The sequence below is a fragment of the Gossypium hirsutum genome, chromosome A03 (genome assembly GCF_007990345.1).
Source record: "Gossypium hirsutum isolate 1008001.06 chromosome A03, Gossypium_hirsutum_v2.1, whole genome shotgun sequence".
Lineage (NCBI taxonomy): Eukaryota > Viridiplantae > Streptophyta > Magnoliopsida > Malvales > Malvaceae > Gossypium > Gossypium hirsutum.
Window position 1 is genome coordinate 3,699,976 of NC_053426.1, and position 12,225 is coordinate 3,712,200.

The window sequence follows — 12,225 nt, forward strand, 5'->3', positions numbered from 1 at the left end:
CTTTTTATTACAATAGCCACAACACCCATTATAGATTCTGATCATATCTGCTCTATTTTTACATAATGTCTAGAACTACCTATAGCTCCTCTTCAACCCATAGATATGAGAATAATGCGCTTCAGCGCACTCAAAGTCACATCCTTTTGTATTGACAACAATACCTATACGAATTGAGCTAAGACTCAATGACAACTCAAATATATAACGCATATTTAATATAGAAATAACAGCTTAAAAAACATTCCCTAAAATGCTACAACATAAACATGCAAGACTACGGAAATAAGAAGAAAATTCAAGTATCATTCATTTTATGCTCAAAGTTTAGATACGAGAAACTTCAAAGTTGAGAGATTGAGATCTAAAATCAACACGAAGAAATATATAAATTCAGATCAAAATCAACAACAGGCAACTTATGGCGACACAATGAGCACATATTACTATTCTCTAACCATTGTATAATACAACCGGCATGGTAAACATGTGCACAATGTAAACGTCTACCATCCGTTTCATTCAAAAACTCTTCCAAGCAAACCGAACATCGTAATGACCCTATTTTGCTTAACTATTCACCATCGTCGGCCTTTACGTTTTCCAATACTTCGATCATTGTTTTACTTGTTGGCCTCACATTCGTGTCGGTACTATCGTCACTAATGTTCCTGTCAAAATCACTACTGAAATCAATAATGGACTCATATTTTGAATCGTCATAGTCTTCATCAGTTTGGTCGAAGAATGTTGACATTGACACAGTTGTCATTGCTTGTCTTGATGTAGTAAATTGTAGATAAATGACCATTTCTCCTTCGTGATTGATACTGATTGTTGCCGTCACTGAAATGTCGTTTGTTGGAGTAATAGGTGTTTAGTCGGACATAGTTTTGATTGAGAAAATATTTTCGAAATTAAAGAGAATTTTTATGCTTTCCAAAGTTGGTATGAATTTATATTTTTAATTTTTTTTTATGAACTACGGCGACTGTTGCTAAAAGAGGTGAAAAGGAAAACAAAAGTGACTAAAACGTAACATTTCAAATATAAGTGACTAAAATGTAATTTGAGGCAAACAAAAGTGATTATTTTAATAGTTTACCTTACAAATTTTGTCTAAACTGAACCCAAGTTAGGTCGGGCCTGATGGGCCACCCGGCCCGTGGATAGGTGTACTTGCAACTGGGTAATTCCAGTTAAATTTTCTTTCTGATCCAATTCCCCCCATAATGTAGCCGCAAAGAAAAGGAGAGGAAAAAAAAAAAAAGCAAACGCCAAAAATTCTCTGGAAAAGCATTGAGTAAATTAACGGGGGAAAAAAACAATGGAAGAATCATCGTCAACAGGAGATCAGAGAGATAAATCAACTGAAGAGGAAGTTATTATCAGGGCAGTGGACACGGGTCAACCGTCCACGTGTCCCGAGAATGAACTGGATGACCGTGAACTCGACGGTAGCGAATCGAAGCCGCCATTGAACAAAAGCGACATCTTGAAAGCAGTGGAGGTAGTTGAAAGAGACTCTCAGGCTATCGCCGATAGCTTCTCTTCCCTCTTCGCTTCGCTTCGTTTGGCTCTCTCTGAGGTCTGTATGGTTCTTGAGAAAACTGTTGTCAATTTACCATAATTGATTAGCTTTTTCATAAGTATTACGCTTTTATTGTTGTTTAAATTCTGGACATTTTAGGCAATTATGATTTTGATCAGTTACGGAATATGGTGGTATTTTTATTTTATTTTCCTTATATTTAGGGTTTTTTAATTTCGAAATTATGCATTACTAGTTTACTACGAAGCGTCGAATGTGATGGTATAAACATCCTTTATTAGATTATTGGTGATGAATTGGAGCATTGTTGAAGTTACTTTCCTTAATCTCACTGAGTTGAATTCAGTTAATTCGTTTCGTGTGGTGAAAAATCGTTTTCTAATAAGCGCATGATGTGTAAATTACTTCAATTGTAGGTCACTAGCGGCTCAGTTGATCATATGCGTTGCTTTGGAGATGCAACTGGGCGTCTTCAAGAATCTGGTAATGAAATATTAAACATGGTACTTCATTGGGGCGAATTTGTTTGTTAAATCCATTATGGGTATTTTTTTCTGTTATCTTTTTGGCATGACCATATGGTTCATTAAGACTAATCCTCGTGACTGCCCCTCACAATAATGTTATCTCTAGGATGTTATCTCTAGGGAGAGAATGGTTCAAAGCTGCGTTAGCTTCCTGTGAGTGCAATGTGCCTTACCACTGCACCCCGTACTTGTTGGTACTTTTTGTGTTTTCTTTATCATTAGCTTCGAAGTTTTAGCAACTGGTCAACCCTAGAGCTTGTTGTTTTCTTATCCTTAGTCATGTTCACTAGTCTTCACTGGATGGATGTACTTTTGAATTTCGACAATTGTGTTGAAATAATGATTGCGTGGACTGAGGACCAATGTGTGTATGTGTAATTAATATTATCACTGTCTTTTTTGGTAATAATATATCACCATTTTTGCTGTTATTTAGAACGTATTGGTCATCTGGCGTGTGATGGGCTATTGTTGTTGTTTATTTTCCCTCCATAGATATTTCATTGTGTCAAATAGATTGATTCTGATGTAAAATGTGAACTTGTTCTTTGGGTTTGCAGCACTTGATGCGGCTACAAAGGGGAACCGGTATATAAATTCATGTCTCAGGTAGTATTCCTTTTCCAGAGACTCATTTTTTGGGGGATATAATGTAACAAACTGAAATATAACCTGTAAATGTATTTAATGTTTTTCTTGTCCTATTTATGGTGATACTGACAAATAGTTTCTTAGATGTGTTTGCGTTGAGCTTGAGAAACTAATGGGAACTAGAAGCAAAATATTTTCGATTTGTTTCTGGTTCATTATTATTACTATATGCATTCTGTTTGATGCCTGTTGAAGCCATCATCAAGCATCTATTCCAGTTATTGTTTTACACATTTAAGCTAAATAATTTATTATAAAACAATCTATGCCAGTATTTTTGCTGAGACTGCTGTAGCTGGTAGTAGGAAAGGGGACATTGTTACTATTTCAGCTAGAAATTGATGATCAATGTGTGTTATTTACAAAAGAATTATCAAGTTTTATAGTACCAGATGAAGAAGAGTTAAATCTTTTTTCGGAACATTTGTTTCTTAGATTCTATGGTAGGATATGTGTTGGGTTTATTAAAAGTTCATGCTTTTTCACATGGATCTTGCGTTTCTTAATGCAGTTTTTTGCTAACCTTCTGCAGGTTAAATGAGGAAATGAAGGGCATGGAAAGTCTAGCTACACAGCTGTATCCTTATCAGTTGTCTTGCCCTGCTTTACCTTTGCATTTTTAGATTGTAGAGTTTTCCTAGTTTTTCTACTTTTTTTGGTATCTTCCATGTTCATTTTATAGCCCATGTTTGGAGTTCATGGCTGTTCCTATTAACAATGTTATCTTTAAGGTTTGCACATGTGTTCTTCTTAAGAGTGCGATGTGCATTACCACTACCCCTAACACTTGTTGGTGACTTCCTTTAAGCTGGTTATAGCAGACCTATGAACTATGCTACTACTTAGAGTTTTCATTATAAATTACCCATGTCCACATAATGGTATCCAAATTTACCCTTGAGCATGGGTAACATAGCCTACGAAGATATTACATCACTTTCTCCCATTAGTACGGAACAGCAAATGGGAAACTTCACGTTTTGTTTGTTTTTTGGTTAGAACAAAGTTCATTATTGGAATGCAGTAAAGGTAAAACAATATGGAACTCAGGTTAGCATGCAGTTTTATTTTGATTTAACCTCATTTATACATGGCATTCATTTCATTGGTTCCTTAATGCTTGTAAAGAAAAGTTCTGAGGAGGAATGTAGATGCCCTAGACACAGCCGTCAACAAGCTCGTACGACTTCCATGAATTATTAGGACAATGAGTACAGCTCAAATTAAGAAGAAAATCGATGTTTTTTTAGTCTTATGCACATTTATGTCAATGCAAAAATTCTGGTACTTGTACATCATATTTTTGCCTCTGCTATTATAAAAGCACAATTGAATCTTCCACTGGTGGAGTTCTTAGAAAGTTGCAAATAACAAGTCTTTCTTAATTATGTCAAAATCATTTGATTATCAAAGATCTTAGTATGCAAAGCACATTTCAATTTAGTTATAGCCCTACTTAACTGAAATCCTTACGAGCCCTTACTTCAAAAGACATGCCCATCATATTCAGCTAAAACTATAAAAGCATTCATCAACAAAAATAATTACAACTGCCAAAAGAAATATAATGTTTAACATTACTAAAAAGTTCCAATAGAAATTTGGTATTTCATTGAGAGAGAGCGAATGTATCTTAAGAAATGCTAGCCTCGGATAAAGACACAAATATATCACCTTTGCTCTACGGCATGGCATCACTCCCATTCGATTGTCGATGGGGGCTTTGATGTAATGTCCAGAGTAACACGATTCACGCCTCGAACATTGTTACAAATCTTTTGAGAAACTTCTTTAAGGAAACTGTTTTCAAAACAGTACCTGGAAATCCAAAATTTCATTAGGAAAAGGAAATGGAATTTCACGGTTTTGGACTTAAGAGAGATGAAAAAGATTAGTTCCTTGGTTCTCAACACATAGGGTATAAGACAAAGGCAAATACGACTTCCTAGACATTAAAAAACTTGTAATATGCAATACATGATTTGCCAACAATATCATTTGAATGATTTCCAAAATAAATTGCATTTTTGTGCTTCTAGTTCAGAAATCCATATCTTTTAGGCCTACCTATTTAAGCAAAATAATTAACGCTTTGTTGATACACAGTTGAGAAAGACGTGGAGATGGGTGGTTCACCTTGATTAGGACAAGGTGGAGAGCTGTTTAGTAAGGTGGCCGGAGTAGGAGATAGCGCGTAGGAGTCATCTGGAACTGTGTTGCATATTTCCCCTTCTACTACCTCACCCCAAGCTCCAAACTTCTCCGCCCTATCCTACTCCGACCACCTTACTAGATGGCTCTCTGCCTTGTCCTAAACAGGGTGAACCACCTATCTCCGCCTCCTACTTGATCATGTATCAACACAATTCTTGCATAGCCATATGATGTGCATAAAATTATTTTTAACTCGGCCCAAAGTTGGAAATACTTTTGAGCTTACGGCTTTATGCGTGTTTACTATACTATTGACTCATGCTGAGCACATAATATGCGCAACCATAAACAGCAAAGCAGTGCAGAACAATGAAAACTTACCAATCTGCTGTCATTCCATCTTGACTTGTAACAGCTCGGAGAGTAACAACATATGAATGTGTCCTTTGATCACCTTGAACTCCAACAGATTTTACAGGCAAAAATACAGCAAAAGCTTGCCAAATTGAATCATAAATACCAGCATCTTTGATGGATTGAATGAAAATTTCATCAACCTGGGCAAAAACAAAGTTCATGAGGAAAAGAAAACAAGCTAAAAGGTAACATGGTTGCACTTCCTTATGTAAGAACTTCATACCTGGCGCACAATGTCCAAGGCATTGCCTTCAGTTACATCACCCAAGACTCGAACTGCAAGGCCAGGCCCAGGAAATGGATGACGCTTCAAAAATGGTTCAGGAACCTTCAATATCCTCCCGAGTTGGCGAACCTTAAAAAAATTAGGCAAAAGAAAAGAGGGAAAAGTAAATTAAAAGATGGAAAAGCCTTCTATAGAAGTAAATGTCATAGGGAACAAACTCAAAACCTCATCCTTGAAGAGAAGTTTAAGTGGCTCAATGAGCTTTAACTTCATGTCTTTGGGAAGTCCTCCAACATTATGATGACTTTTGATTGTGTGTGAATGGGTTCTTCCACTTCCTGGTGGAGGACATGATTCAATCACGTCTGGATACAAGGTTCCTTGAACCAGAAAAGCCGGCTTCTTTCCTAATTTTTGCTCCAATTCATGAGCAAAAGCATCAAAGATGCAGATAAATTCTTTGCCTATTATCTTTCTTTTCATCTCAGGGTCTACAACTCCTTTAAGTTTACTAAGAAACTGCTCACTTGCGTCAACGCAAGTAACCGGTAAATGCAGATCCCTTTCAAAGGTTTCCATCACACGTTCTCTCTCTTTATACCTGCAGGGAAATCAAGCGACAAATTATAGAAGTACGGGGCTTATTAACAAATGCACATTTGGCAAAAAATTATACCTTAACAAACCATTGTCAACAAAAACACAGTGAAGTCGGTCCCCAATTGCTTTGTGAACAAGGGTTGCAGCAACTGTGGAATCAACACCACCGGACAGAGCGCAAATAACATGATCATCAGGAGCCACCGTGTTGTTGATCACTTCAATTTCTTCATCCATAACATCTTCCATTTTCCAACCAGCATTCACACCGCAAACATCAAACAAGAAATATCTCAGCGTTTCCATCCCTTCTGGCGAATGTGTAACCTTAACAAACAAAAATGAGATCATCAATTTACCGCCTTAAAAACCACAACAACAGCCTCCTCACAACCAATCAAAGAACTTTGTTTCAGGATAAGTCTTCAAAGTGCCGTTTCCTGGCCAGCCAACCAGACCCCAACAACCAAAGGTATTGTCCCCAGAGAGAGCTGTCTCCCATGCTCTGCCGAGAGCCAACATGCCGTGAGCGGCTACCCTAAAGGTCTGGTTCACAGAGCCAGGAGTGCCTTCACTCTAGGTGGACATTCGGCCATCCACTAAGGCGACATGAACGTCTTGCCCTTTGTGGGTTCCAACCCCGAGCCTATGGCATATAGGTCAGGGAAGATGGTACCACTCGACAAACTTAAAACCAAACTCACAAAAAAAAAAATTGACCCTGAGCTGTTTGTTACTGAGAATAAACAAATGCTAATGTTCTTTAAAAATATATAGTAAAAAGTATACTTTTTACTATTTTTCTGGAAGAACAGTGCAATATTTTACTTTTATATTATAAAAACAATCACATTCAAAATGCTGTTAAACTTTAAGACGTTTGTCCAGTACTTCATAAAAAAATCGGAAAAATACCAATAACAACGAAGCTTAATAAACAAAAAATAAAACCCAAAATCTCAAATTACCTCAGGATGATACTGCAACCCATAAAACTTTCGGTCTCTGTCCTCAACAGCGGCGACGGCGCCCTGTTGACTCCTAGCCACCACCTCAAACCCATCGGGCAACCTAGCAGCCTCATCACCGTGACTCATCCAAACAACCAGCTTATCCCCAACCTTCTTCCCACCAAAAATACCACAATTTTTCTCAACCGCAATATCCATCCTGCCATACTCCTGCTTCTCCCCAACCCTAACTTCCCCACCAAGTCTCTGAACAAGTAACTGAAGTCCATAGCAGATACCCAGGACAAAAACCCCATTGGACTGAGCCCAATCAACGAACCCATCAGCAAACGAAGGTGAATCATTGGAATGGACAGAGTGAGGTCCACCGGAAAGGATAACAACTTTGGGATTGAGCGAAGTGATGGAAGAAAGAGGGCAAGTACCGGAGATACAAAGCGAGAAGACCGACAGAGCACGAATACGGCGAGTGATGAGATGGGTGTATTGAGAGCCGAAGTCGAGGATAAGGACTAAGTCGGATTTCACGGCTTGTGGGTCCATTATGGCTTTTAGGGAATGGGTGGTGGCGATTGAGGCGGCTGTAGGGTTTAAGGAGGAAGGCGGAGGGGAATTAGGGTTTATAGAATGGCGGGAAATGGGGGCTATAAATTTAGATGCACTGTAACTGCTTTATTTTATTTGTTTTGGACTAAATTGAATTAAAAAATTATTAAATTTGGGAATTTGAAAGCTTTTTGGACCTTTCCCGGAAACTGGGGACACCCCACTAATTAAAAAGATTTATATTAATAATACATGGGGGAAAAAAAGCACTATTTAGCTTATGTGAATCTTGATTTTCGGCAAATTGGTACATTTAAAATAGATTTGTTTTTAAAGGTTAAATTACATTTAAGGACATTAAATTATTAATAAATTCATATTTTGGTGATTCAACTTCAAAAAATTACAAAATAATTATTAAATTATTTAAAAATTTTTATTTAATTCACCGGACTACTAAAATCTATGTTGTATAGCTTTCTTTATTTGCAGTCTATCCACCCATCAAAACCTCTCATTTTCTCTTCTACATAGGGGTGATGCAAAAGGGGCCAAGCCAAATGAAAATTACATTTTAACCCCTTTAAAAAATCATTAAATTATAAATTTATATATGGTAAAATTGCGCTTTGGCCAAAATGAAATAAAATGTTTAGTCATTTTCAAAAATGATATCATCATAAACTAATACATGATAAATCTCAAAAATTTATAATTCATTTTTGGCCCTTCTTAAAAAAAATTATAGATTAGCCTTTGCTTTTACAATTTAAATTTTTTTATAAGAAATAGTTTTGAACGTCACAAATCTATAATTCAAAATTCAAACAAATTTATTCTTCAATCTATGACATTAACCGTTAGATTGACTTGGATCTAAGATATGTTCTTCTATTTGTTGATGGGAGTTGATCCATGGACCATCATATCGAGCGTTGAATCGTCACTTGAAGTTTGTTAGTCGGACTTTTTTTGGAAATAAAAAACAACTCGGTGATTTAAATAAAAGCTTTCAAATAGTTCAATACTTAAATGAATACTTTATAATAGTTTAACGACCATTTTATAACTTTTTAAATATAAGTGGAGGATAACGTTTTAGAAGAAAAAAAAAGATAAGGAAAAAGAAATTTTAGAACACGAGCTCATGATTGTGTCAAAAAATCTTATCTAAGGCACGACTGATTTAAAAAACGAGTTTTATTTTTCGTTTAAGCTCATTTTTTAGGTTTATATTTTTGTCTAAATCTTCTTACATTTTAAACAAGCCTTCATATCTAAGTGAATAACCCGAACTATACAATCATTCAATCAATTTCATCTCTACAATGGTTGTAATTTATCGAAAGTTCTCTAGGCATACAAATTCTATTATGAAGTGTTATAGTTAAATTGTTATTTACTTTCTAATGTTTTCAGAGATATTTACGATCTTCGGCATATTGTTGAGATATTCATGCTTGATTTTCAACTACTATATATATTTACTATGCATTTAGATCCACTTAGTTAATTTAAAATTCTAACAAATTTCATTCGAATATTTTTAATTTAAAGATGTGTTTTGAATAAAATGGATTGAAAACGTGTCCAGTTAAACACATTTTCGATCAACTGTTTTTGATAAATTTTTATCGTTACAATTTTTTTTTCAGGTAATCAAATTTCATCTTTGCCATCATGATTTTGTCATCTATATATTTACTAGTGGATTGTTTTTATTTCAATATCTAATTTGTTGAAGAAAAAATATTATCCCTGTTTTAATTTTTAAATAATATATGTAAAAATCAATTTAAAATTTATACTTAATATAAATAATTATCATTAGTTTAAAATTTTTAATTAAAAATAACTAATAATTATTTAATACAATTTAATTTAAAATTAAAATTTGTATCAATTAAATAGATTATTGTTGTTATGAATATCTTATTTTAAGTGGATATCCATCATGATCAAGATAAAGTTTTAATGTAGTTTAAATTCTAATAGTTCTTATGCCTATAAATACAGACTCTGATAAAGCATTATAATCACCCATTTTGATTAATAAAGTAATTTAGAGGTTTTATCAGATATTCAAATTACGTAATTGTTTTTCATTTAAAATTATCTAAAATAATATAAAATATTATATTAATAAGATTAAATAAGGAGAAATTTTTATTTATTTATTTTGAAAAGATTTTATTTTTTACACAATGTCTAGAGTTACTTATAGTCCCTTCCCAACTCATAAATAGGAGTATAATGTATTTCAGCACACTCAAATCTACGTCTTCTCGTATTGACAATAATACTCATACTAATTAAATTAAATCATAATAGGTTTGCTTTTGTCTCTTCATTAGCTTTAATTTGCTTTTTAGTTGTCATACTAATTATTGCAGGTTAACTTTCAAGACTTTTCTTCTAATAATATTATTGAAAAGTAACTAATCATTATTTAAAGTAAACTGACTTTTTTTTACTAAAATGGCTCTAAAGTTTTAATAAATTATGAAAATGACTTATTTTCTTGATTATGTATCTAAATAACTTGAAATAAATAGTAAAAATTAGTGGACCCAAAGAGATTGAGGCCATAAACAAGTCACGTCAGCCAAATATTGATATTTTTTAATACTTGGGGGGCCAAAAAATAAATAATGGTGGCGGAACCATTCTAAATGGTGTCACCAGCGTAATCTATTACCCATTTTTAATTTAAATTTTAAAAAAAATATTTAAAAAAAATTGGTGATCAATTAAACTAGTGACGTCATGTAGGATGACTCCACCAAATAAAATAATATATTTTTTAAATTAAAAAAACTAAAATAAAATGTAAGCCTAACATAAAGTGTTAGCCCCATTTAAAATGGCTCCACCACCATTATTTATTTTTTGGTCCCTCAATTATAGAGAAATACTAGTATTTCCTTAATATTTATATATGTAGCGTCATTCTCTATGGCTCCATAAAAAAACTTAATTTTTTAATCCCCATGATTGATATTGCATGTTAGTGGCGCTAATCTCTTTGGCTCTACCAACTTTTATTATTCATTTCAAGTCATTTACGTATATAATCAAGAAAGTGAGTGATTTTCATAAATTATTAAATAAAATTAAATAAGGAGAAAATTTTATTTATTTATTTTGAAAAAAAAGATATTTTTTACACAATGTCTAGAGTTATCCATAATTCCTTCTCAACTCATAAATAGGAGGATAATGCGTTTTAGCGCACTCAAACTTACGTCCTCTTCTATTGACAACTATACTCATACAAATTTAATTAAATCACAATAGGTTTGCTTTTGTCTCTTCATTAGCTTTAATTTGCTTTTTAGTTGTCATACTAATTATTGTAGGTTAATTTCCCATGACTTTTCTTCTAATAATATTATTGAAAAGTAAATAATTATTATGTAGAGTAAACAGGCTTTTTTTTATTAAAATGAATCTAAAGTTTTAATAAATTACGAAAATGACAATTACAAAAATAACCTACTTTCTTGATTAGTACTTAAATAACTTAAAATAAATAGTAAAAGTTGGTAGAGCCAAAGAGATTAGCGCCACCAACACGCCATATTAATCATGGGGATTAAAAAATCAAGTTTTTTTTTATGGAGCCATAGAAAATGACGCTGTATATATAAATATTAAGGAAATACTTGTATTTCTCTATAATTGAGGGACCAAAAAATAAATAATGGAGGTGGAGCGATTCTAAATGACGCTACCACTTTATGTTAGGCTTAATTTTTTTTAGTTTTTTTAATTTAAAAAACATATTAATTTATTTGGTGGAGTCCTCCTAAATGACGTCACTAGTTTAATTGATCACCAATTTTTTTAAAATATTTTTGTTTTTAAATTTAAAATTTAAAAATGGTAATAGATTACACTGGTGGCACCATTTAGAATGGTTCCACCACCATTATTTATTTTTTGGCCCCCAGTATTAAAAAATATCAGTATTTAGCTGACATGATATGTTAGTGGCGTTAATCTCATTGGTTCCGCCAACTTTTATTATTCATTTCAAGTTATTTACGTATATAATCAAGAAAGTGAGTGATTTTCATAATTTATTAAAATTTTAGGGTTATTTTAATAAAAAATCTAAGTAAACTCTACCATTCGTCATTAAATCATGCTAAATTATCGTTTGAATTATTTAATTAAAAAAGTTACAATTTAATCATTAAATTATTAAAAAGTTTTTAATTTAATCCTTAAGCTATTAAAGTCAATGTTATATGACTTTCTTTATTTACACCGAGTATACTGATCAAAAGTGCTTTTTCCCTCCTATTTTATAGTTTTAATTTTTTTTAATGAAATAGCTTTAGAGGTCACAAATCTACAAATCAAAATTTAAACAATTTTTTTCTTTTCGATTTCGAATACTGACGGTTAAATCAAGTTAGATTTAAAATATATTTTTTTACTCATTAATAGATACTGATCTACCATATTGTACTTAAAACCTGCAAAATTTTAAAAATAAAACATTTAGTAGACTAATAACTTAAAAAAAAACTTTTCAATAATTTAAATAATAACTGTGAAATAGTTGAACGGGGA

General features: G+C 33.1%; 2 protein-coding genes across 3 annotated transcripts; one reads left to right on the top strand and one right to left on the bottom strand.

Moving 5' to 3' along the window:
- The first annotated feature begins 1,214 nt into the window (after positions 1-1,214).
- LOC107963781 (uncharacterized) lies at positions 1,215-4,071 on the top strand. Of its 2 annotated transcripts, XM_016900251.2 has the most exons (5): positions 1,215-1,588; positions 1,969-2,035; positions 2,640-2,688; positions 3,263-3,307; positions 3,859-4,071. In XM_016900251.2, the coding sequence occupies exons 1-5, from the start codon at positions 1,328-1,330 to the stop codon at positions 3,923-3,925; spliced, it is 489 nt and encodes a 162-aa protein (XP_016755740.1). In that variant the 5' UTR covers positions 1,215-1,327; the 3' UTR covers positions 3,926-4,071. The 2 variants fall into 2 exon arrangements, with proteins under 2 accessions (XP_016755740.1, XP_040961916.1); XM_041105982.1 differs by lacking the exon at positions 3,263-3,307 and having other exon boundaries at positions 1,220-1,588.
- Positions 4,072-4,213: 142 nt separating this feature from the next.
- Positions 4,214-7,813, bottom strand: LOC107963780 (GMP synthase [glutamine-hydrolyzing]). Its single transcript, XM_016900250.2, has 6 exons — positions 7,096-7,813; positions 6,204-6,454; positions 5,753-6,128; positions 5,525-5,656; positions 5,266-5,441; positions 4,214-4,548 (listed from the first exon to the last, which is right to left on the bottom strand). The coding sequence occupies exons 1-6, from the start codon at positions 7,639-7,641 to the stop codon at positions 4,425-4,427; spliced, it is 1,605 nt and encodes a 534-aa protein (XP_016755739.1). The 5' UTR covers positions 7,642-7,813; the 3' UTR covers positions 4,214-4,424.
- Between the last annotated feature and the right edge of the window lie 4,412 nt (positions 7,814-12,225).

What these genes read in the sequence shown, in the direction of transcription:
- LOC107963781 (XM_016900251.2), top strand. Translation starts at nt 1,328, where the DNA reads ATGGAAGAATCATCGTCAACAGGAGATCAGAGAGATAAATCAACTGAA. An exon ending in TGGGCGTCTTCAAGAATCTG is followed by an intron (nt 2,036 to 2,639) that starts GTAATGAAATAT and finishes TTGGGTTTGCAG; the next exon opens with CACTTGATGCGGCTACAAAG. An exon ending in TATATAAATTCATGTCTCAG is followed by an intron (nt 2,689 to 3,262) that starts GTAGTATTCCTT and finishes AACCTTCTGCAG; the next exon opens with GTTAAATGAGGAAATGAAGG.
- LOC107963780 (XM_016900250.2), bottom strand. Translation starts at nt 7,641, where the DNA reads ATGGACCCACAAGCCGTGAAATCCGACTTAGTCCTTATCCTCGACTTC. An exon ending in GTTGACAATGGTTTGTTAAG is followed by an intron (nt 6,129 to 6,203) that starts GTATAATTTTTT and finishes ATTTCCCTGCAG; the next exon opens with GTATAAAGAGAGAGAACGTG. An exon ending in GATGGAATGACAGCAGATTG is followed by an intron (nt 4,549 to 5,265) that starts GTAAGTTTTCAT and finishes TTGGATTTCCAG; the next exon opens with GTACTGTTTTGAAAACAGTT.